At 38.8% G+C, this 27,065-nt stretch overlaps 2 protein-coding genes across 3 annotated transcripts in view; both read left to right on the top strand.

The window, feature by feature from the left end:
- The window catches only part of suox (sulfite oxidase), a 137,058-nt gene that overhangs the window by 104,746 nt on the left and 5,247 nt on the right, over positions 1–27,065 (top strand). The window contains exon 1 of one of the 2 annotated variants that reach the window (XM_056252433.1): positions 22,665–22,812. The exons of the other annotated variant lie outside the window; for it this stretch is intronic. The gene's annotated coding sequence lies outside the window, so the exon portion shown is untranslated. Of the gene's footprint in view, positions 1–22,664; positions 22,813–27,065 lie in introns of those variants that run through there. 2 annotated transcript variants of the gene reach the window in all.
- On the top strand, positions 5,980–19,459 carry mcrs1 (microspherule protein 1). The gene is made up of 15 exons (XM_056252441.1): positions 5,980–6,144; positions 6,381–6,432; positions 6,831–6,993; positions 7,085–7,223; positions 8,584–8,748; positions 8,826–8,935; positions 10,630–10,738; positions 10,887–11,025; positions 11,111–11,186; positions 13,921–13,949; positions 14,042–14,134; positions 14,217–14,299; positions 15,309–15,396; positions 17,321–17,448; positions 19,176–19,459. Exons 2-15 carry the CDS (start codon positions 6,423–6,425, stop codon positions 19,260–19,262), a joined length of 1,419 nt encoding a protein of 472 aa, XP_056108416.1. The 5' UTR covers positions 5,980–6,144; positions 6,381–6,422; the 3' UTR covers positions 19,263–19,459.

Here is a 27,065-nt window from a genome sequence, read left to right as displayed (position 1 = left end):
TTATCGGAATTACAGAGTATTTCTTCACTGAAAGAAGAGCAAAACACTGCTCTGGAGGCTTTTCTCAGAGGAAAAGATACGCTCTGTTAGTACGTCATATGCTTCGTTGATCTGATTGGTTGATTTGGCCCGTCTATCACCAACATAGGCCAATCAGCTAACCAGTATTTTCGCCCCTTACCAAAACTACTTCAACGGAAGGTTTCCAGATGGATATGCGGAGCAAATCCATCTGGCGGAGTCAGGTTAGCCGCATACTGGATGTTTTTCCCTTTTCACACCATTCTTTGTAAACCCTAGAAATGGTTGTGCGTGAAAATCCCAGTAACTGAGCAGATTGTGAAATACTCAGACCGGCCCGTCTGGCACCAACAACCATGCCACGCTCAAAATTGCTTAAATCACCTTTCTTTCCCATTCTGACATTCAGTTTGGAGTTCAGGAGATTGTCTTGACCAGGACCACACCCCTAAATGCATTGAAGCAACTGCCATGTGATTGGTTGATTAGATAATTGTATTAATGAGAAATTGAACCGGTGTTCCTAATAATCCTTTAGGTGAGTGTACATCTGATTGAAACAGTGTCACGACGAATCGGGTCCTCCCCCGAAATCAGTTAATGATTTTACTAAGTACATACAAACAATATTAATTTGAAATATGTATAGCTTACTATATAGTGCATAATAGCCTAAAACAAAATGAACGTTTCTTTCACTTGATAAAAGTGTTAGTTAATAGATAAATAATAATAGCCTATTAAGTGAATAAATGAACATGATTACATTCTTTTTAAAACTGAAATATTTGGAAATGTAACACTTAATTTAACACATAATTACATTGTGAATACATGTAGGGCGAGTACAAATGCATGTATAAAATAAGCTATCAGGCCAATAGGGTATCTGTATGCTATGCTAGTAGGCTACATAGGCTAATTAATACAAACATTAATGGTCATTATAACGTTAATTCAAAATGCATTTATCATAACATGATTTGGTAGGAATTGTAAATTGGCGAGTGCCTATTAAAAGTAATTTGAGCCAATGGGATCGCTTGGGGTCCTAGGCCCAATTTGCGAGTAGTACCCGATTCGTCACCACAATGGCTTCTGGAACAAGAACAAATTTTTAAGTTAAGTTAACCACTTTATTAATCCCACAAGGGGAAGTTATATGTAGGGCGTGGTTTGATTCTGTCCATTGGGAATTGATTGGATGTTTGTGGTTTGCGATTGGTGGATCTCATGTGAGTGACAGGTTGCCCTGCCCTCACGCCAGTAAACACATCATCAGAGAAGAGATGTTTCTGCAAGAGAGAGGGGAAGCTATTTTGATTAAAGATTTCGAGGCACATGAATTTAAAACAAAAAAATAATTAGAACAGAATATTGCTTCGACAAACAGGGAAGTAAACACAACAGATTACAGGTTTCTGGTGCCACAAAAAAAGTTGCGGTTTATTTTACCATCGGGAGTGACAGTTATTGACTTTTTTTTTTTTTTTTACTTTAGCTTCTTACACCGCGAGTGAGACAAGTTAATAAACTGGGTGCGGTCACAAAATTATAACATCTGAATATGTTTGCCCTCTTGACTTGACATTTAAAAACTTGGCTACAACCTGTCAGGGTGAGAACAACTTTTCAGTTTTTCCTTTCGAGCGATAGAATCAGATACGGCTTAACAGAGGTGGCGACAGCTTCGAAGTCGAAAGGTATTTTCTGACTGAGGTGACATTTTTCTTGTTGGACATTTCAGTTAACCGATAGTTAGCTAGGTTAACAACAATGGGTAAACCTCAAACCATCAGAATCATCCGCGCAGTGTTCCTCCGGCTACTTAACGTTAAACCACAGTGTCAACCGAAAGCACAACAAACACAGAGCAGCCTACCTTTGTTTGTACCACCAGATATTCAAGAATAAATCTGTAGCAAACAATAGCAACACGTTTCTACATTGCATTGATTGATGTGGCCACAGAATGAAAGCATAAAGAGGAAGAACAGATTGCATAATTGTATAATCTACGTGCTTACTAATATCCAGACATTCGTAATCAACTCTATACAATGGAAGATATATTTTTTTTTACGTTTGTCCCTCTGATGACCGTGCGATGAGGAGTCCGTATGCAGTCCAGCGTAAACTTTACAAATTGATGAAAACAGTAAGTTTTGGCTATCAGGAAATCAAAAACAGGAACTCGAGCAGTACCTCCTCCCGGGTGGGTCAGTTAAAGTGACCCAGCATGCACAGAATCAGCGCATTATCTATTATCACGTCTGTGCTCGAGTAAACTGTCCACACTGGATCATGGGAGCGTAGTGTTAGTGTCTACTGCGTATTTAAGTGGGTTACTAGTGCGTACTGTACTGTATGTATATTTTTTTTGTTAAAGGGGACATGAACTGCATTGTTTTATTATGTTTCCTGGGGTGCACTTATAATGTTAGTATGATTTTTACATCAAAACGTTTTTATTTATTTTTATTTTAGCCTCTGATTTGAATGCTCTGTTTAAAGGGGCATGTCGACTTCAGTGTAAACGCCCACTGCTGTGATTGGCTGACATATTTGCTTATGAAATAGTTAATTATCACATGCGGAACTCTCTCGCAAACTTTAACCACATTTTTACTTTTACAGCTGTCAAGGTTAACTAATCAAAATTAATCTTGATTGATGAATATTTTCTTGTTCAAAAAGGATAGAGGATTCGACCTCAATCCAATTTCAAACCCCAAACTTTTTTGCAACCCTTAGACATAAAATATGAACCCCCTGAGATTTTAAGTTATATTCAATCATTTAACAGCACATTTACATATTCACGCTCCTCTGGTGTTTCTAAATAGTCACATGACAAGTAAAATAGATTTAAATAAATATTTAATATTTTTTTTGTAAGTGTTTTATTTTGACATAGCTGGACTTTAAAGTGGACTTTTTAGTGATGATGCCTTGGATTTCTTTTAAAAATGTCACATGATTCTTCAGAAATTAATAGGTGTGTTCGACTTGAAGCGCCGCTGTAGACCGATTGGTGTATGACATGATCCAAGTACCAAAAGAGCGATTCAAAAGCATTACAGGGGAGCCGTCTGATCGGTCTCGCCCCGGAGCCGATGCCCCAATGTAAGTCTAACCAGGGGTGTGAGCCGGCAACTACCGTGCCAGAGAGAATTTAGGTGGTTTTGGACACAGAGGACTGGTTAATCGTCCGGGTCTCAACTGCATCCCACCCTATCCCAGAACTGTCTGTTCTTCATCATTGCTGTTTCAAGACAGCACTGAAACTTGTATGGACTGTGAAATATCTGTTTGCTCGTCATCGCTGTTTCAAGACAGCACTGAGACTGTTTCATTGACCTGTATGGAATTGTAATTACCGTTATTGATCTCGCCAAACTTACCTCTCACACCTTCACCGCAGTGCTCAGCCAGTCCTCCAGCCCACCTCTGCTGGATGGCCTAAGTCAGCTGTTAATGAAGTCAAAATGCTTGTGCAACAGGGTGGCCAAGCTTCAATCAGGGGCCACCATGGCCTTTTAAAATACCCTTTTCTGAGGATCTGCCTCAGAGCTTCAGTCCTCCAGCTCGGCCCAGTAGGGAGGTTCCCCTGGCTCCGCTCCCAGCCCACGAACTCATCACTCCACTCCAGTGGACCTGTCAGCTCCGCCTTGGCACGTCCCTCCCTCGGCTCCATCATTCTGACGGCTCCACGGGGCTCCCTCGTCCCACCGACTCCGCCTCAGTCCTCAGGCTCCCTGGTTCCCCCTCGGATGTTCGTCGCCGCAGCTCCACCTCGTTCTCCAGTGCCAGCCATGTTGCGTGGGCTCTTCGTCTCGTCAGCTCCACCCGGGTCTTTATCTCCAGCTGCTCCATCTCCATCGGTCGTCCCCAGCCAAGACCAATGCTCTTCTGCCCTGCGGCCTCGTCCTGGCTGGACTCTGGACTCTATCATCGGGCTCCTTCTGCTCCTGCCTCACCCTGGCTCCTCCCACCATTGACTGTTTTGTTTGCCCTGAACTGTTCGTGTCTTTCTTCCTGTGGGAAGATGGGAATATTCCCCAGCATTTAAACTCTCTCATGAACGGCTGTGGGTGCGGCTTTAAATGATTAAAAAAAAAAGTTTTTCCGTTGCTCATTTGAGCACTTCTGGGACAGGTGTAATAGTTTTTTTTCTAGAAACATCTTTGCAAAGACGATTCAGACTAATGCCATTCCATTAATCAACATAGTGGTTTTGCACTCGGTCCTTATCAATCATATCAATCATTATAATCTCATTTTAAGATTATAAATGAATTACATCTTTTACTGCTCTCCAGTCAGGGCTGAACATTTCTAAATATGCGGGCAACACAGCGAATATAGTATGTCCAGATTACATTCATACTAGGCTACACACACTCATACTTTTTTTTAGCGGTCGTGAAGTAATCACTTCAGTAGGCTACCTACTCAAGAGATTTTGGACGCAGCCACAGTCATTTGCTTCTTTTCCAGGTGGAATCAGCCGTTTTGAACGAATCGTTTGAAGGATTCAGTGACTCATGAACACTTGCTGCCACTTATAGGCTTAGCGGCTTTAGTTTCCCATCTAAAAGTGGGCCTATTTTTTCATTTTTTTCCAACATTTCATATTTCTATAGGCCTATTTATAGTTTTATATTTAAAACATTAATCTCATAACATTATGCAATTGTAATTGCTGTGCAAATGCAGCTGAATACCACATCTAAATATCAGCTTCTGTGCTACTGAGCAGTGCTTAACATGCTTAAGTTTCAATAAATGTTAATGTACAACATTGGTTAATTAAGTCTGACACTTTTTTTACAGTCTATGGTCGGATATGACGAAAGTAATAATTTCGAATTCAAGATCTGATTCGGTTCAGGAAACAGGCTGGGTTGTATTTTTTTATATAACTAAAATGAATCGATTAATCAAGTCAATTAGATTTCCCATAATAAAAACGAATGTAGCCTACCTACTGACAGTCTGAAACAGCAGATTTACAGCAGAATCAACGGCTGTATAGCCTACTTGTATCTTCCCGCGCTAACATCTTCTTCTTCTTTTTTTTCTTCTTCTTTTTTTTTATAATGCAATAATAACAAATACAAAACAAGACAATAATAAACAATAAACAACACAGAGGGTTACATACTGAACATAAATAATATTGAACTAGCTTAAATGATTGACACCATTGCAGAGTCATACATGCAGCAGAGTTTCTAGAGTTCCTCAAAGAATTGCTCAAACGTCAAACCTTTCTCAGTCATGACTGGGTGAAGCTTGAGCAAACTGGCAGAGCTATTAGCTTTGTAGAAAAACTGACAGACCTTTGCCATTCCTTCTGAAATGTGACATTCACCTCTAATTAAATGGGTGTGGAACATGGCAAGCAAGTTTACTGTGTAGGTTTATTTTATTAGATTTAATTAATTGTAATATTTATTCAATTTAACTGCTTCTAATGTAGGCTACCACATAGATTGCCAAGCCCTGGCTAATAATAACATACACAAAACAAGCACTAGGCTATATATAAAAGAAATCAAACTTGACAGAAACTTCATATTTAATGCTACTTCATTATTTGTAGAATTTATTCAATAGATTATATGCTTTCTTGAGAACATTTGCTATTGGTTTGTAAAAGATGTCATGATTCATTCTACATGTTTGAGATTAGTTTTCGTTGCATTTACACCATTTTGAGCAGCAGGTGCCGCTAAACTGTGGTGTTTTAGCGCTTCGAGTGAATATGGAATAGCTAAGTTGATTCAGAGTTTTCAAAAAAAACTTTGTTTCTCCTATCACTAAAGTTTAGCACCATTAATAATACCTTACAATTACAGTGTATGTATCACAATCAGTGCAGTTATTTCAAGTCTTTGGTAACTTTGGACCAGCTTTGGACAGAGATTTGTTGCTCTCTGGAACGACATTTCCGGTCTAACCCGGAAACGCTTCAAACTCCACAGAAGCCTCCAGTTAGCTTAGCCTCGTTGCTTCTTATTTTGATTATCAAATATAAGAATAACATATTGCGTAATATTTGAATTTATATTATATTATATTATTCAGAGTCAGCGCACAGCGATACTCATTCTAAAGGTAAAACATACATCGCCCGAATTCTCGATTTTGAATGTCTAAATGTCTTGTTTTGGTGTCATGGTTGATACAACAATTGTCGCTGTTAGAGCTTACAAAGTAATTCAATTATATAATACACATCTAACATATAAATAAGCGATGTATTATAGTGTCTTTCTAACGATGCACATGTATTAATAGTGTTGTTGTTGTTGTGTAGGTCGGTGTTCATACGCTTCTTTCTCTGTTTTCAGTATTCATGATTCTTGAGGTTTCTGAGAGCTAACCAGCTGATCATGGAGAAAGGTAAGACAACATGAACATTATATTAACAGAAGAATAACATTAATATGTCATAAGACTGAGCTTTTATTACGTTTGCTGGTTCAATAATAGATAAAGTTTGGCAGACAACGCTACTGATTACTATAGTACTGTAGAACAGGACTCCTTTTTGTAAGCAATTTCATATAATCAGATATTTTCGGTGATCTACTTAAGGGGTTTTCAAACTGGGCTCCGGGGAGTGTCAGATAGTCTGTGGAAAAGTCTAGATAAAACATGTGAATTGGATTATTAAAAATATGTGGGGGATCAGTGGCATCTAAAATATTGAAAAGCTGACCGGATGTGTAGAATAATTACTATAATCACACTCTATTCACGTGTTTATGCGTTCTTGTTGATAATGTGATGTGTTGTAGATGTAAAGGCGGGCATCTCGTCTGCCGTGGCTGCAGGAGCGTCAGTCGGGCCGATGGTTTCGCAGAGCAGGTCTGAGGACGAGGAGGCCAGTGGTGTGAAGAGAACCGCCGCTCAGGCCTTCAGTGGAGCGGGAATGATTCCCAAACGCAGGAGCTCCTCCAGGTCAAGAGAGCTCACCTGCTACCGTCTGCTTCACTACTGCTACTGTACACGTCATTGTAAATCAAAGGTGTCTTGTCATTATATTCAATAGATCAATAAAGAGAAAGAAGTTTGATGATGAACTGGTTGAGAGTAGCCTCGCGAAATCTACCAGTCGGGTCAAAGGTCAGCCAGTCATTGAGCCAATCCGATGCCCTGGGAGTGACCTCGCATCCAGTGACAAGAAGAAGGTAATGAAGGTCATTATACAACTCTGCGGAATATTTAATTGTGGTTAATCGTACCATTTTCTGGTCAAGCATCACTAAACTGTATAATTGACCTCTGAAAATGGGCGTGAGAGAGTTAATCACTACCAGTCAAATGTTTGTAATAATTATAGTTTTCTAATGTGTTTGAAAGAAGTCTCTTCTGCTCACCAAGGCTGCATTTATTTGATCAAAAATATCAATATTGCAAAATATTATGACAAATTAAATTATTTAAAAATGTAATTTATCCCTGTAAATATTCAGCATCATTACTCCACTCTTCGGTGTCACATGACCCTACAGACATTATTCTGATATTATGATTGGCTGCTCAACAAACATGTCTGATTATTATGTTTATTGAAAACTGTTGTGCCGTTCCTTAATTTTGTCGAAACCATTTAAAAGTTTAGGGTAAGATTTAAAAAATATTATTCTGCAAGGACGCATTACAATGTTCAAAAGTGATAGAGACATTTATAATGTTACAAAAAAAATCTATTTTAAATACATGCTGTTCTTATCCATTAAATAATCCTGGAAAAGGTATCATAGTTTCCACAAAAATATTGAGCAGCAAAAACTATTCAGCATTGACAGTAATAAGAACCATTATTAATAACTGAGCAGCAACAATAAATGATAAGAATTGAGCATTAAATCATCATATTAGAGGGATTTCTGAAGGATCATGTGAGTAATGATGCTGAAAATTTAGATTTGATCACAGGAATAAATTACATTTTAAAACATATTCACATAGAAAACAGTTCCTTTAAATTGCATTAATATTTCACAATATTACTGTTAATACAGGATGTCTGATTTAATAAACGCAGCTTTGGTAAGACACTTCTTAAGAGCATAAGACACTTCTTTTTAAAAAACATTAAAAATGTTCTTATTCCAAACTTCTGAGCCGTAGTGGAAGTGTGTGAGAGTAAATGTGAATATCCAAGGCATGTTTGTGTGTTGTGCGCGTATACGATCATTTCATGTGAATGTGAGAGCGTTTTATGTATATGTAAATGGTAACATTTCAATTACTCTAAACTGCACCTGATGATAATTGTCCCAGGCAACAAATATCCCACATGGCTGCTGTAGCGTGTCTTGTGTTACTTTGTGATTTTTCTATTTTATATAATTCAATCATTTATATAATAAGATGTATATCATTCTCTTTCATTTATTTTGAAGGTAGGTGCAATATATACAGGTTTATATTCAGTGACGGTGTTTTTCTCAATTCTTACAGAATTGTTTAGTGTTTGTGATGATAAACTCATTTTCATTGAATGTGCTTTGATTTGTTGTAGTTGTTGTTTCTGAACCGTAGGGTTTAAAGTCCGGTAGCTCTCTGACGCCTCCTCTTACCATGGTGATCACTCCTTCATCAATGTCCAAACGAATGAAGAAAAACAAGCAGCCGTTACAGATAACCAAAGACCTGGGCCGCTGGAAACCCACGGATGACCTGCTGCTCATCAATGCTGTCCTACAGGTCAGCGGTCAGATCTGAGTGTGTTTAGAAGCTGGCTAGTTCAGAGATGAACTGAAGTGCATGTACTTTATGTTCAGACTACAGATCTCACGTCAGTTCATCTGGGGGTGAAATTCAGCTGTCGCTTCACACTGCGGGAGATCCAGGAGCGCTGGTACGCTCTGCTGTATGACCCTGTCATATCAAAGTGAGTTTTTGACCAAAGCATCATTCTTATATAGCTATAGGCCCAGTTTTAAACATTAAAGGAAGAGTTCATAAAAAATAAAAAAAAACTGTCATCAACGTCATGTTGTTCTGAAACCCTAATGGCTTCCACAAAACGCAAAATTTATAGAATGTTTTCCACATTAATTTCATAATAGTATCAGAAAAGATATACCTATTGTCCTATAGCTCTTTGAAGCTATTGTTTCCACACTTTAAAGGATTAGTTCACTTTTAAAAAAACTTTTGCTGATAATTTACTCACCCCCATGTCATCCAAGATGTCCATGTCTTTCTTTCTTCAGTCGAAAAGAAATTAAGGTTTTTGATGAAAACATTCCAGGATTTTTCTCCATATAATGGACTTCCATGGGAACCAGACGGTTCAAGGTCCAAAAGACAGTTTCAGTGCAGCTTCAAAGGGCTTTAAACGATACCAGACGATGAATAAGAGTCTTATCTAGCGAAACGATCGGTCATTTCAAAAATAAATAGAAAAGTTGAAGTTTAAAAAGCACAAATGATACACGTTCGTGACTCTCCTGTTCGAACTCGTTCATCAAAATGAACAAATCTTTTTTCGAGTCATTTCGTTCATTCAACGAACGAAATGACTCGAAAAAAGATTCGTTCATTTTGATTAACGAGTTCGAGCAGGAGAGTCACGAACGTGCATCACAGAACAGAGCAAGGCCAGCATTTTTGTGCTTTTTAAACTTCAACTTTTCTATTTATTTTTGAAATGGCCGATCGTTTCGCTAGATAAGACTCTTATTCATCGTCTGGTATCGTTTAAAGCCCTTTGAAGCTGCACTGAAACTGTCTTTTGGACCTTGAACCGTCTGGTTCCCATGGAAGTCCATTATATGGAGAAAAATCCTGGAATGTTTTCATCAAAAACCTTAATTTCTTTTCGACTGAAGAAAGAAAGACATGGACATCTTGGATGACATGGGGGTGAGTAAATTATCAGCAAAAGTTTTTTTTTAAAGTGAACTACTCCTTTAAGTTAGAAATAACTATATTTCCGTTTATATTTTTGACATCAATTTTAATGGGACTATTAAGCAGAGCCACTAATGAAGTCTTATTACAAGAGGCTTCCTCAATTGCTTGTCACCTAACTCCACCAACTATACTTTCTTTTTTTAAATAGATAATTTTTTTAAATTAATTATATGAATAAATGTTTTGTAAAATAAATACCGCTCAAATTTCTTTGTATATATATATATATACAATACACATACATGCATAAAAACATATAAAGTTGGTGGCAGATGTAAAAACATTGCAAAACATTGGTGCAATGAATTTATTTTCTATTACAAAATATAAAAATTTCTAATGAGAGTCAAGTAAGTACAAAGTAGGTAATGTCTAAGTATTAAGAAAACCACAGATGTATGTTTGCTTTCTTGAAGCAACACACACACACACACAGGTTGCTATTAAGAATCATTAGATCCTACACAGATGAACTTTCCCTCCAGTAAGTCTTTACCGCTTTGTATGTAAAACAGTCCTCAGGTTTTGTTGTCTGGAAGGGTTTGGAATGATATGAGGGTTAGTAAATAATGAAGGAGTTTTAGTTTTTATTTAGTTTTTTTTTTACTCTTTACTTTATCCTAGAATCTGAATGTCCATTTCGTAAGGGTTTTGTCTGTTCCTCAGGCTGGCGTGGCAGGCCATGAGACAGCTTCACCCAGAAGCCATCGCTGCTATCCAGAGTAAAGCTCTCTTTAGCCAGACAGAGGAAGCCCTGCTCGCCAAGATCATCTCTGTGAGCAAATGACATCTGCACTTTAATCCCATGCATTTGATGATATGTAGCAATGAATGCTTTCTAGATTTTGGAATTGTTTGAAATGTATCTCTTCTGTTTTGTTTCCTTCATATTTAATTGACCCTTGCCTCGTGTTTGTGAGTAGAGCAGTCAGCCTAAGCTGGAGGTGTTTCAGGATTTGCTGAACAAGCACCCGAATGTGTTTTACCCATCACGCACTGCTAAGAATCTGCTGGTGCACTGGCAGCTGCTGAAGCAGTATTATTTACTGGAGGATCAGAGCGGTGAGATGCTGTTAAAATGTCACTCGGTCTGATGATCCTGCTTGTGCTGATCGCTGTCATTTAATTTCATCTGATTTGTTTCTAGTTCAACCTCTGCCTAAAGGAGAGCAAGTGCTGAACTTCTCTGATGCAGAGCAGGTGGTTGATGACGCCAAACTCAAGTAAGTAAACCATTTTATCATCTCACCTACCTAACAATACACCATCATGTGTTGTGAGTTCACTGACTAATACTAGTAACACTTATTCCTCCAGTGTGCATATTAACTTTTTTAAACGAAGCGAAGTTGAACATTTTTAGATGTTGTTATGCTGCAGTACACAGTTCAGAATGTCACATCAGCCACCAGAAAACCGTGAGAAAACACATTCATGCACTGTGTTAGCGGTGTATTATTAACTTGCATGTACTTGCGGTGCTATCAGTAAGCATTACACGGTCGTAGCTGTGTTCTGAGAGCTCCTACTTGTACCACATGACCCCTGCATATTGATTTAGGCGTTGATAGTGTTTCCATAACCGAGTAGAACATCACGTGCTGTCATCTCGAAACGACTGTAATTATGAGATGGCGTGGACGCAGCATTTAAGTACAAAGTTACTTCCTTTTTTACGTGCATGCTAGCATACATGCACCGCTTTATAATCTTTTAGGCTAGAGTTGTACAAATACGGCTACTTTCTAACCTCTTTGCACAGTCTCTCATCCACGTTTACGGTATGTGCGTACTGAACTGATGACGATATTTTGCGTTATGCACACTGTACGCAGACCCTAGCATACGCCTAAGAAGAGAAGTGTACTTTGGGTTTTAGCACACTCCACTTTGCGACGGCTGGTTCTTTGTCTCCAATGCACACCTAGCCGGATAATCCCATTCAACTTATTTTTTTTAGTGTGTCATAACACATTTAAGTATTTTACACCTTGTCCTTTTCTAAAGTTTACATATAACATTAGTTCTTACATTTACATTTATTCATTTAGCTGACGCTTTTATCCAAAGCGACTTACAATTGCTATATATGTCAGAGGTCGCACGCCTCTGGAGCAGCTAGGGGTTAAGTGTCTTGCTCAGGGACACATTGGTGTCTCACAGTGGATTCGAACCCGGGTCTCTCACACCAAAGGCATGTGTCTTATCCACTGCGCCATCACCACCCCTTCTTAATAGAGCGCTGCAGTGATGATGTATTTCCATAAGTTTGCATCACCCTGGTTCATCTCGACAAAACCCAATAGGATTTTTCCTATTAGCTTTTGGATTATTGCAGGAATAAGCTCTGTGACTAGTGAAAGTTTATGATTCTTACACATTTTTCTCATGATGATAATCTTCCTCTCAAATGAACACAACTTTCAACCTAAATACAATCGGCAGAAGTAAAAAGCTAAATGCAGGCTATAAACGAACTACATTACGGTCGCTTGACTTCAACGACACCATCACTAAGCTTTTGACAACTGTTTATTTAAATATATTTTCCTTGAAAGTGAGTTATAATAGTTGGCAAGAGTGCGATTATAAACACGAGGATGTAAAAGTGGACTAGTGTGTAAGATAACCTGTTTGATGATGTTTAATGTGTTTTTAAGACAAGTGAAAGCTTTAAAAACAAATCACAAAGAGGGTATTGGAATACAATTTGAAATTAAAGCTGCAAGCAGCGATGAAAGGGCCCTCGCACCCGTGCCACCGCCACCCGGTGGCTTTAGGAAGACAGAGCACGGTGGGCAGTATATAAATATAGGGGGAATATGTTAAAGTAATTTGCCCCACCCAATTCTGAAACCCACATCACATGTACATTTTCACCACTTCTGAAGTGTGTGCAAAGTTTCATTAGTTTTCGAGCATGTTTAAGCCGGAGGACTATGTCAAAGTCATTTATTTTTATCACACTTCCTGCTACCAGCAGGTGGCGCTATTACAATAATCTAATATGAGGATGGTCATGTGTTCAGGACAGGACTCTTATCACACATGTGAAGTTTGGGGCAGATCGGACATTGTATGCCTGAGTTACTGCAGGCTGTCTGTGGTTGCCTAGCAACATCGGAACTGCATCATTTACACAGAAGTTATCTGATGATGCATATTTCACCCAGAGGCTGAAATTGGATTTGCACATCTACATTTTTGTCAGGCCGCCGAGGTCACATCCTTCGACGAAAACTCTAGATCTTCGCAATTTAACGTCGCAAAGGCCTTAAGATTAGACTGACAAAATATTATGTGGATCTGATTTATTCTCTAGGAGGAGTTCGTTAAAGTACAACATCAGGAAATTACGAAAAATGCACAAAATCTAGGAGGAAGTTCAAAATAGCTCACTTCCTGTTGTGTTTAGGGCTATGCTCCAAGAGACTTTTTTGTAGGTATTGGGTCATTACATGTATGTACCAAATTTCATACCTGTACGTGAAACGTAGAGCCGGGGCAAAATTTGGGGGCAATAATTTACCGAATTTGCCCCACCCAATTTTGAAAACCACATCACACGTAAATTTTCACCACTTCTGAAGCGTGTGCAAAGTTTCATGAGTTTTCGAGCATGTTTAGGCCCTCAAAAATGCAATTAATTTAGGAGAAGAAGAAGAAGAAGCGGAATAATAATAAACGGAGCAAAAACAATAGGGTCCTCTCACCATCGGTGCTCGGGCCCTAATTATCTTGAGCTTGTGTTCACCACAGACCTTTTTCAGGCATTTAAGCAAAAACCCATTAAAAAAACCCATTGACTTCAGAACTCTGGAACTGGAAGTGCTAAAATGCAAGGTTTTGGCCTGGAGAAAATGTAATTCCTGGAGGACTCTATATTCTGGTTCATAATGTGTTGCAGCCTTTTGTGATAATCATGTGTCACTTCTGATCATTTATCATGTTCATCAGGGACAGCAGAGATGAAGTCCTGGAGCATGGTGAGTTATTTCAAACAGCCTCTTGTTGTTTTAGTGTGTGTCAGTGTAGTTGTTTGAATGCTGTCTGACATGTTATGTTGCATGTCTTCTAGAGCTCATGATTGCGGACAGACATCAGAAGCGTGAGATCAGACAACTGGAGCAGGAACTTCCTCGCTGGCAGGTGTTAGTGGACAGCATCACAGGTCAGATTTGTGACGTTGTTTTCAATATGGTTATGAGATGAATGGTGATCACTGAAGTAATTGTGTAATGTATTTATTTCAGGCATGAATTCACCAGACTTTGATAATCAGACGCTGGCAGCTTTACGTGGACGAATGGTCAGATATCTGATGAGATCTAGAGAGGTCAGTGAACATTTGCTAAACACAGGAATATTGTGCTTTGACATTATAAGTGTGTATGAATGGTAAACCTCTATTGTGCTTCTGTGATCCCTTCGGTATATGTCAAATCAGTGCATTGACTTGTACCTGAACTTTAAAGGAGACTCAAATCTCTTTTTAGTTGTGATTGTGTCTTCAACTAAAGACACTTACTAATTGCACAAGAAAGTTCTGAGTAATGTAAAGTAACTGCATAAGTTTAGGGTAAGTTCTGGTTTAGTATGTAGTGTTTACCAGTGTTGTAGTCGAGACCAGCTCACTCGAGTCCGAGTCGAGACCGAGACTATAGAGGGTCGAGTCCGAGTCGAGACAGAGACCAAAGAGAGTCGAGATTGAGACCAGAGAGGTTGGATAACCTAAGGTTGGACCTAAAGATATCTTCAAGAATATGTAAAATATTTGGTGGTAACAATAAATTTGGCACCATACTCAAAAAGTAAATCAAATATACTATGGAATCATGTACACTGTAATGGTTAAAAGGCCACATAGTAGGTGGTGTAAAGGTAATTTTATTACAATTATGACTTCCAATTATTACAATGAGTAAGTGCTCTTACACATAACATTACTGCACACGAGTCCATGACAAGACCGAGACCATTAAAATATGTTCTCGAGTCCGAGTCTCGAGTACACAACACTGGTGTTTACACTGGTATTGTGATTACTATAGTAAAGTACATGGCATGTAAATGCAGAACAGGACTGTAAAATAAAGTGCTACCAAAATATCTTCTATTCTATCTATTGCTGTACAAGCTTTTCTAAGAACTAACTTGTGCTTTATCTATTGTTTTAAAAACCATTATCAAACTTTTTTTTGGTCAAATGCTTCACTTGAAATGTGTTTTTGTGCTATCTTTGTATAAGTGCTTTGATATTTAGTCATCTAATGCAGTGTGAGGTGTTTTTAAAGGAACCGTTCACCCACAAACGACCAGTAACAAACTCTATTGACACGTTTCAGATCACACTGGGTCGTGCTACTAAAGACAAGCAGATAGACGTGGATCTGTCTTTGGAGGGACCTGCATGGAAGATCTCCAGAAAACAGGGTTAGACAATTCAACATCATTATTCATGACATTCATGATTGAACTGCACAGTGCTTTCATTTGTCTGTGTGTGTTCAGTCCTGCTCCTGGATGCTAAATATAGCTTTGCACCACTAAACTTATACAACTTATTCACTAAACTATTACAACAACACTTTTGTTACTTTTCTTAAAAGAGAGGGAATTATGTGATTGAGTGACTTAATGGCCTCGTTTACACTGCAGGTCTTGATGCCCAATTCTGATTTGTTGCCTATATCCAATTTTTTTGACCGTCTGTTTACACGTTCTTTCAATTGTGACCCATATCCGATTCATGTTTTTACACTTGACATAGGCCTACTATCTGAATCGCGCATGCTTAAAGGGGGTTCTTGCACAGATGGACGAACGCAAAATATGCTTGATGCTAGCTTTGTGATATATGCGAAGTTCACCAAACATCAGCATGATTTTGAGGCGGAGGAGGACGAAAAGGGCCATCATTGCAGCCTGCGCATATGCTTCAGTTATTGTGTGCGAGATTTCAGGACTGGTGGGAACATACAACACAATCTCATGAAAGTGCGTATCTATACCAGTAATTTTATTTCTCGTGCCATTTATACACCAAAAATAGTTTTTGCGTGCATGATACACACTGTAAACCCCTTGGGTAGGATTAGGGGTGTGGAGTGTGTGCGTATTACACGCCATAAAGTGCATATCATATGCACGCAAAAACTATTGTGTCAACGTGTGTCCACATTCCTCTCCTACGACGACACAACGTTTCGTCGGGCCATCCGTCCCTTTGCAGATGTTGCTCTCGTCATTAAACCGCGGAGACTAGCCTAATGCCTCAGAAAATCCGATCTGCCTGTTTACATGAGTCGCATTGCCACATATCTGATTTATTTCCACATATGAATAAGGCCTAGCCTGGGAAAACCCAGACAACTTCCGGCAAATTTAGATTTGCTCTGAAAGTTAGTCTGGCAAAGAGCTCATTCAAGCCCATTTCCAATCCGTCGAAATCGAGGCACCAATCAGAAACGTTGGGGCGGGCTTTACACGATGATGACAGCGCTGGGATTTTGAAGCAGATTTTGTAGCCTACATTACAAAGATGGATGCCGCCGTCGAACATCACTCGTTCCAATCAGCTATCGCGTCTGTTTTAAGCGATTTGAACGTTTCCTTTTAGTTAAAAACCGAGCAAAGAACAACACTCGGAGATGTTTCTCCGCCGCTCTGCATACGTCATCTCCTTCATCGCTCTGATTGGGTTTAGCTCTATCCGCGACGTCCGTTGGTGACGCCCCACTGGAAATGATTTGTCTATGACGCTTTGCCAGACCATAACTCGGTTACAACTGAGAATGATCTGGTTTTAACCAGGCTAGATGAGACCTGAAACCGATCTCGAAATATCCGAAGGCATGCGTTTTTTTTCCTGTTTACACTGTCATAGAACACATCTGATCTGTGTCACATATGAGCAAAAAATCGGAATTGGGTCACATTTCACAGACAGTGTAAACGAGGCCAATTACTACTTTTGCAGCGCACATTAAACTGCACTTTCTTCAAGCGTCCATGTGTCACATTCCACTGGCTATCCATTAGCATCCCGTTTAGGTTTACTGCTGTTATGGCAAATATTTCTATTCACTGTTATCCTTGTAAAACATCAGCCATGTCTGTTAAGCGTGCGAACCAGAAATGTTCAATTTAGTCCATGCTTTCCATAGCCTTTTCCTTTGTCATGTCAGCTGTGAGTTTACATTGAAGCACATAATCATTTCAGCCAGTGTTTAATGTCACAGATGATTCCTGTCTTTTTAAACATTTTGATGCTTTGAATTATCACCTGGACTTTTGTGTGGCATTGAGTTATGTGAACACTATAATAAATGAATTAATGTTTGTTTTCTAACACCAGGGATCATTAAACTGAAAAACAATGGAGATTTCTTCATCGCTAATGAAGGGCGGAGACCCATTTACATTGATGGACGACCAGTTTTATCTGGAAACAAGTGGAAACTCAATAACAACTCTGTGATGGAGGTATGGAGGGGCACACTTGCATTTAAATCACAAAATTACAGCTGTTAAAATGTTAAAGGGGTCATATAATGCCATTTTTGTACAAGCTAATATGATTCTTTAGGGTCTAAATTAAAAGTTTGTAATATACTTTAATTAAAAATTCTCATTAGTATTGCAAGAAAACACTTATTTTACCTGGTCAAAAACAGCTCTGTTTTCAGCACGCCGTTTCAGTGTATATGACTTTAAATGATCATGAGCTTTGCTCACCCCGCCTCTCTGTTCTATGCGTCACCAGAGCCGGCTCTGGCGTACACCGTTTGTAACACAATAACACAATAACCATAACGCGTTGTTCTGTATAAACGTGGGATTATGCATTATATTGAGAACGTCATACATAGAAAACATGCCGTAATGTACCCTGAGTGTAAACCTTAGACGCATTCATTGTGAAGCGTGTAGCTAGCGATTTACAAGGATTAATATAAATAGTAATATAAAGTTTAATAAAACGTTACACTCACTTCAGTTGTTCTGGAGATTCAGCAGGAACACGAATATCTGGTACCGATCCTTTCTTCATGAGCAGCTTCTTAGCAAATCCAGCTTTATACTGACCCTCGTTTATAAAGCAGTCTGGTGTGTGAAATGATTCGCGCAAAACTGAGAGCATTGACGTTGCTCGTGGGGAATATTCCCTTCGAAAACAAACTCAGCCACTGCGTCTTCAGCGGTTCGGATTTAGGAACATTAAAATGACTGTGTTCGTTATTACACCCAAGAACAGAACACCACAATCGCTTAGACGCCATTCTGCTCATAGACAGTGCTCCAGCATATCAACAATGAGCGCGCCGGTCCGCACAGACTATGATTGACAGCTAGCGAGGGCGGGTCTGTGTTGAAACGCGGCTGTCGCGGCTGTCAATCAACAATCGTGGGAGGGGCGTCCGTTTTATTTACGTCACAAAAACGAACGGCTCAATTTTAGACAGGGGAAAACATATAAGGAGATTAAAACAAAACCACTGGATGGATTTTTATCATTATATGATGGTTGTGTGAACAGACACTGCCAACACACATTTCAGTACAATCAACTTGTAAAAGTGCATGTACCATTATATGACCCCTTTAAGAAAAACATAAACATGGCGGTGCTCATTATAACTTACTGGTCAACTAACATGATTATTACATTTCAAACACAAAATACATTTACTAATGCATATTTGAGAATATGAATATCAGGTATCTAGTCATATGTTGAATAATTAGAAAAAACTGAAATAAAAATGATACATACACACATCCTCATGCAAATAATGCTTTACAACTTTCATTAGATTAGGGATAGTTCAATTTATATCATTATAATTTTATTTTTTGAGAGACCTTTTAATTTTTGTTAATATTATGCGATGAAATGACGAATGGTGCAGAATCATGGGGGGGAAAGCAATATTATGTTGATTTTGCCTTGTTTTCAGCAATCGTGAAAAACTAGAGGGATTGATAGCTCTTTGTCAATAAAAACAGAATGTCATATAGTTTTTGTAGCTGGTTAACAAGATGTGTATATTTTTGAGGATCTAAATGTTGAAATGACATTAATGAATGAATATGATTGACTCTAAAAATGTTGCCATTAAAATAAAATAAAAGTATTATCATCTTATCTGATACTGTTATTGCATAATAAACATGCTCAATAAAGCACATCTGTTTGTTTGTCTGTCCAGATTGCAGGTCTCCGCTTTGTGTTCCTGATCAATCAGGAGTTGATCTCTCTCATTAAAGCTGAAGCTGCCAAGATGAACCAGCCGTGATGCTGAACGCACCTGTCAAACACCATTCAGTCCTATCTTTATCTCTGCGTAGAGTCCTAACAGAAGACCTTCAGCACAAGCTCATTTGGGCCCTGCGTAACAGCCGAGCCTGGATCTGGAGTTCAGATCGGAGGAAAATCATTTGGAGATTTTATATGCCTATTATTCAAGGCACATTTGAACTGAAAGAACTGACTGAGAACATTGTCCGTGTGTGTGTGTGTGTGTGTGTGTGTGTGTGTGTGTGTGTGTGTGTGTGTGTGTGTGTGTGTGTGTGTGTGTGTGTGTGTGTGTGTGTGAGAGAGATAGATAGATAGATAGAATTGCTGTTATTTGTATAAGTGAACCTTTTTCAATTCAGTGTTTTGACCTGTACATTTTTGTTTGTTTATAATTAAAAACTCAGTAGCCTTGTATTGTCTAATCAAAGACGGTATGCTAATATTCTGCCAAGACAGAACTAGTGTAAATATATTCATGAAGATCGATTAAAACAGAAAAGTGTTTTAATGATGCATCTGGTAATATCTTTGTTATTGACTTTGTGAACTGCTTCCCTTTGGACCTTGACTTGAACTGTTGCAAGCCCAGAGTGGACACAAGTAACGTCCAGTACATAAAAGAACATTTCAAATAAAGGTTCAGATCTAATTATAAATGCACAATTAGTAAATACACAACAGGTCAAACATGTGGAATAATTCTGTTTTTTAACATGTTTGAAAGAAGTATACCTGTGACGCAAAGCTGAATTTTCAGCATCATTACTCTAGTCTTCAGTGCAATCCTTCAGAAATCATTCTAATATGATGTAAAGACAGTTGTCGGCATTGATAATAATACGAAATTTGTCTTGATCAGCAATTTCTGAAGGATCATGTGACACTGAAGACTGGAGTAATGATGCTGAAAATTCGGCTTTGATCACAGGAATAAATTACATTTTACAATATATTTGCATAAAAACGTTTCAAATTCTAATAATATTTCACATTATTTATTGCTATTTTTTATTAAATAAATGCAGTCTTGGTGACCTTGAGACTTCTTTAAAAAACAAGAAAATCCTATTAAGTTTGTGAATTGCTTTTGTCTCTGACTGTACTCAAAGGCAATTTGACAATGCCGTGGTATTAAAGGGATAGTTCACTTTGAAATTAATTGTTGGTATGTTTTAGCTTACCTCAAGGGCATCCAAGATGTAGGTGTCTTTGTTTCCGCAGTAGTTTCAATTTTGATATTTTTAGTTCAAACCGTTCTTGTCTGTCAGTCATATAATGCAGGTCTATGGTCACCACCTCAAAGAGCATGCACAGAGAAATCAAGTTAAACATGATTTAATGACTCGTAAATGTAAGTACACATTGATGGCCTAAGACACGAAACGAGTGTGTGAGAAAATTAACAGTATTTATATAGTTTTTACCTCTTGTAACCAAGGCCGTAACCAGGGTTTGAAAATTAGAGAGGTCCGGGGTGAGGTGTAAAGAATTGTGCTATAATAATGGTGAGGCCATTGGACCTACATTTCAAGCTGCGACCCTTTTTTTCTCAAAGGAATTTGACACATACAGGGGTTAAATTGGTATTTATTATGTTATTGCTCTCACTAGGGGGGTCCGGGGGTATGCCCCCCCGTAAATATTTTTTGAAAAATAAACCATTAAATGGCACTTTCTGGAGAGTTTTGTGCAAAGAAATATAGAAAAATAGTAGGTCTAACAAGTCTTATATTTCTGTAATTCACACAGATCAAACACAAATATGCTGACTGAATAGATTGCTAGTTGAGAAACACTGCTTTAATTAATGTTTTTATGATGACTTTGTGAAAGGTTAACTAAACAGCATGAGCCGTCTTCCTGCTGGCCAGTAAGTTATTTGGCAAATTTCATTCTGTAACATACAGATCTATTATGCTATTGTTTTTGATAGTGTTATTTCTTACAGATAATCACGATGATCATTGCGTTTGTCTTACCGAATGTGGTAGCTTTATGCCGAGCGTCACGTGACCAAGCCGGAAAACAGATCACATCGCTTCCGATTCAGGTCTTTTGTATGTGCTTCATGAAATTTTTTGCAGTTTAACTCAAGATAACTTAAAAGGAGCAAGCAAAAATGAGCATAACCAATGTCCCTCGCATGTGCAGATTGATATTTAAAAGTTTTTTAATTTTTCTTCTTCACACTAACGTTTAGATATTTAAATAGCATAAAACACCAATAACAAAGTGAACTTAGTAGGTTAGCTGATTACCTTAAAAATCCATAGATATCGTTAGTTCTTACGGCCGTTAACACTTTCACTGACAAATCCGAAATAAGTTCGAAGCTTGTGTTTTGGAAATAAGGATAATATATCACTAACCCTAACATGCAACTTTCCACTTGAATAACTTCCTAACGTGTCACATTAAATCAGAAAAACAGGTCCAGAAGACTAGCTACTGCCACCTTTCCATTAGGTGGATCTGGCAACACTTGATCTGGCACCCGCGCTCTCACTCACGCGCGCTCTCAAGCCCCGTTCACTTGCGCTAGCTTCTCGCAGCAACATGAATTGCAACCACTCATATGAGGCGGTTTAAACGGCTAATTAATCATTCAGAGAGCTTGACATGTTATTTTTGAATGTAAAAAAATGACCGAGGTCCGGACCTCGGTGACCTCATAGCTGGCTACGGCCATGCTTGTAACGCACAGACCGAAGCGCCCACGCCCTCAGATCACTTGGACGTGGCTGTGTTTACAAGAGGTAAAAACGATATAAATACTTTTCGTTTTCTCACACAAACCGCTCGTTTCGTGTCTTAGGCCATCAATGTGTACTTACATTTACGAGTCATTAAATCATGTTTAATTTGGACTTCTCTGTGCATGCTCTTTGAGGTGGTGACCATAGACCTGCATTATATGACTGACAGACAAGAACGGTTTGACCTAAAAATATCAAAATTGAAACTACTGCGGAAACAAAGACACCTACATCTTGGATGCCCTTGAGGTAAGCTAAAACATATCCAAAAATGTATTTCAAAGTGATTAAGATGCATAACGATTGTCAATGAACTAGAGGGAATTATAATGTTTGAACATTCCCCTGTGGAATGTTCTAGAAAATGACATGCTTACTGTGTGATTCTATAATTAGCTAAATCAATTGCTGCGTGTTCGTATAATTGCAAAAAGTACACACACATCTGATATATAGTTATTATACCAATGTTTTTTGATGGTGTAATGTAGCAAATGTGCAAAATAGCATAGTTGATCTATTTAACCAGCAAGAATGTCCTACTTCACCAGTCAAAGCAAATTTGTTCAAACAAACCCGTTTAGTGTTGGTACTTGTTAATAATAAACTGTGGAAACATAAGAGAACAAACACAAACAGTGCTCGTGCCCGTGATGATGTAGCCGGAGGCTGCGGCCACGTCACACTCGTGCGTCATGATCTGAGTTTCCAGCCGTCCAGTGAAGGATCAGTAGCTGGAGATCGCGAGCTCATGGCGTGTTCTGCTTCTCTGGGAACTGCAGTGTAATTACAGTAAGACTACGCTTTCCTCGTTATTCATAAATAATCGGAAAACCGTCGGTAGTTGGAATTCAAAGCAACACTGTGTGTGTGTTTATTTGGTTAAGTTGGGACCGTGATGGGCTGAATCGTAATTTAGCCCGGTTGAGTTTGTTTTTGTGTGGCATTACATTACATATGACTGTTTTTTAGCCTACTTTATACAAAATGTTTTTTAGCTTACTGTATATAAATCTTTCAAGTAATTGCTTTTTGTTAAAACATGTGTATGGATGCATATTATGACTGATAGCCTAAGTTGAAAATAGTTCCATTTTAAAACGAGTTCCAAAAAAGTTTTTTTCTTTTTTGGAAAGTGTTTCATTGTTTTGTTTTGTTTTAATTGGCAACCTATTTTTTTAATATGTACCTCAGTTGGAGCTTATCATTAGATATGAATAATGTTGCATTTATTTATCATTTAACCCATTCATACTCTTGTGTGTAAAGCATGTTTGACTGATAGCAAACAGGGTTTGAAATTAACTTTTTCACTCACCGGCCAGTTCAAAACTTCTGAATTAAGTTACCGGCCATTCAGAACTTCTACTAGCCAAAAATAAATAAATAAACCAGATAAACTCACAGCTTATATATAGGCTATTATAAAATTTGTATTTGGTACATTCATTTCTTATTCATCAGTACAAAGAACATAAAAAAAAATTAGGATGTAGGAAAATAACAATGTCTTTTCTTTTTACCAAATTCTTTTTAGGCTACTTTCGCTATTGCTGCAATGCAAATGATCAAGCGCACCAACGTGCATGTTCAATTAAAGGCAGGGTAGGCAGTTTGTTTCTAAAACACTTTTCCCCAAATTTGTTTAAACTGTCTTTATATGCCATTACATATCTAAAATGTAAGTACTCTGAAAAGGAGAGTATAAAAAACGAGTGTCTGTAGTCCTCTCAGGCCCCGTCCACACTACTGCGTTTTGGTTTAGAAACGGATAATTAAAAAACGAATACGATCTCCGTCCACACCAGCGTTTTAGCTGCGTATTAGAATTGATCTCCGTCCACATTAAAACGACTGAAAACGCGGATCACGTGACCATTCACCAACACTGGGCATGCGTGTGCCGGTGTAAACACAACTTCATTGATAAAATTATCCCACCATGCTCTGGGTTAACCCCAAACCGACGCTCCATGTACGGTCAACGCCGCCGCTGCACACGGGAATTGTCACAGATCGCTCGAATAATAGCTTGACTCCGGCGCATGTAGGCAGTTATAGCGCTGTAAAATGCAGAATTTACTTGTACAACAGCTGCTAGCAAAGATATACGCCATGACTGATGACACCCAATCATAGAGCCGAGTGTGAGCCTCTACTTCGTCATCGTTTCTAAAGTCCTCCGTTTTGACCCGTCTACACTAAAACGCCCTCCGGAGATTCAAAACAAAAAACGGATCGGCAGCGTTTCTAAACTTCTCCGTTTTTGCCGTTTTAGTGTGGACGGGAGGTGCAAACGTAGCAAAAGGTTTCCGTTTTTAAACGAAAACGCAGTAGTGTGGACGGGGCCTCAGGGCTGCAATAAACACAGCTACTCTTTCCATTCGGAACGAATGCAGTGATTGGCTGGGCGACTGTCACTCTCCCTCGCTACCAACCACCCCTGCTGCTACAGGAGCCGCCCACATGCGCGCACCCGGTTGTCTCGCTCATTTCGAAAGAGGAGAGGCACGTACCAGCCGGAAGCTAGGAAGAATCACAATTATGGCAGAGAAAGAGCAGTCAAAATTCCCAGTACCACCTGTACCATACAGTCAGCGCAGGCAAAAAAAAAAAGGTGATGTCACTCCATGCACTGCGCTCCTCTCCTCTCGGGACTGGTAAACGCGTCCTCCAGCTGAGCGGTCGGCATCACGCGGTCATGTGTTTTGGGGGCGTGGCTTTGGTGGGAGTACTTTCAAAATCCAGCAGTTTTCTGCTAGTTTCTCAAACTTACCTACCCTGCCTTTAAGCCAGATATTGCAGATACTCCGCAATACTGTATTTAATATATCATGATGCATGATCTGCGCAGATTTGGTAACACGTACCGGTACTTCCACAGCAAAGTGAGTAAACATAATAAATAGTGATTTGACCACGTTACCTGCAGTTGTCAGGTGTTAACTACACCCGTTACACGGTGTTAACATGCCTGTTAAATTCCTAAATGAGGAGATTGAACTTTCGAAGCACCTAGAACGTTATTTAAAGCCGTGCTTAGTGTAAGTAACCTATGTAAGTAAACCGATTTAAATCATATCCCACTACTAAATGTAATGACAAGTGTGAGGACGTGTTGGACCCGTCCCACAGGTCAAGAAAGATTCACTCTTGCTTACAATAACATTTATAAGAATTCAGTAAACATTTGTTTGGATGTCTAATTTCTTGTGGGGAAACCAACTAACAAAGTTCTGTTATGAAACTCTAGATGGCACAGTCAATCTCAATCTGCTTGCAATCACATCATTCTCTATAGGGCACAGCTGATTGGTTCCTGCTGTATCAGCAGCCAATGAGCTCACTGCTCAACATTTAAATACCTGGTCAGCATTTGCTGTGGAAGTTGCAGTGTGGTTTCAGAAACCCCTCCCCTTCCCCAGCTCCACCTGTGTAGATCTGCTACGGGTCATTCATGTTCTCTATATTGTAGAGCATCAGCATGTCTTGCTCACTTACAGCAGTGTGTCGTGTGTGTGTATTGGCAGTAGCAAGTTCCTGTTGTTGCTCTGCAGCAGCAGCATAGCAGATCTAGGCTATTCCGCCACGACTAAACATATCAATATGGTCATATCCATTACCGTGCCAAACACTCAGAGAGTTATGACAAAACTAATTGAAGGGGAAAGGCTTTATTCAGCACAGCACACACTCCAGTCACAGAAATGTATCAAACCATCCCTGGACACAATTAATTACAGTATTACATTATTTTTATCCAGTGTGTATAATAGCCTAATGTTAAAGTTGGCTTTAATATCGATTCATGTAAGTTAGTACATCAAATAAATTTGTTTTTGGCCCTTTATGTGGTCTATATAAGGAAAAGGCTGAGAAGCCAAGATTCCTCACTGCTGGGTCCTCCTGACATGTTATCTGTGCACAAGAACGGCATGTTCCAAAACAAGTGTAAAATCTGTTATGACGCAATCATGTCAGTCCAAACATGGCTGCAAAAGCTTCTCGTTTCAAACCTTTCATTTCATTAGCGCATAGCTGTTTGGTGGCTTGTTTAAAACGAGGCTCTAGATTGATAGTTTTATTTCCAAGAGATTTTCCCTCTGTCAGGAGTCTTTCTGCTTAACCCTGCTGCCTCTTGTCTTATCATGTGCAAATATGTTTATAGTGGGTCATAAACCGTTTTAAAACCAGTAGCCCATGTGGCGTATGCATCGCTGATATCAAGCTAATGGACTGATATGTGATGTTGGAGTAAATTAATGTTGCAATGTTTGAAAATGGGTTGTAAATCTTTTTCAGGTGCAGTGAGACATTCAGAGCTTTAAGCAACTAGATCTTGAATTCTCTTTTCATTGGTCATTTTAGGACAAGTGTTTTTTTTTTTTTTTTGGTCATAACCCAGCAGGCTTACATGTGGTTGCAGTGATAAGACAAAAGTTAAGTTTTGATGAGTCATGATGTTTAGTCTGTAAATATCCGTGCAGTATGCTTTTAAACTCACCCAATATTTAATATTGCTGGTAAACCGAAAGGTCAATTTAGGAAGTAATGGCTCTATTGACCCCTATTCTTCCCAATAAGGGTCAATAACCCATTGAACCACATATAAAATGGCAGTAAAAGTCTCACAAGATTGATACATTATTTCTATAGAGCTCTTGATTGGTAATTACAATCATATTAAGCCACCCGTTCTTTGGCATTCATTGTCTAGGATTTTAATTTCGATTTAAGCAATTTTATATTGAATTATTCAATTATGCAATTATAAAAGTCTCAATGGCCCCTTACGCTGTAAGACCTTTATTTTGACACATTAGATGTTTTGCCCCATCTGCTTACAGAACTGACTGTGTTTGTTTGCATAATTGGATGTCTTTGACCCATTTCGTGTCTTGCACTCTCTACTAGTAGACTTTAGTCAGGGTAGATGCCATACTGAATATTACATGGATGAAAACGAGTGTGTGAGGGACACAGACTTTACAATGGCATGCTCTGCATAAAGGTCCTGATCACATTTTCAAAACTCTCAACTTTCA

This window comes from Rhinichthys klamathensis, unplaced genomic scaffold (assembly GCF_029890125.1).
Source record: "Rhinichthys klamathensis goyatoka isolate OS25496 unplaced genomic scaffold, OSU_Roscu_1.1 h1tg000095l_1, whole genome shotgun sequence".
NCBI classification, from domain to species: Eukaryota; Metazoa; Chordata; class Actinopteri; order Cypriniformes; family Leuciscidae; genus Rhinichthys; species Rhinichthys klamathensis.
Note: the sequence above shows the minus strand (reverse complement) of the source record. Positions and strands in the feature narration are given on the sequence as shown.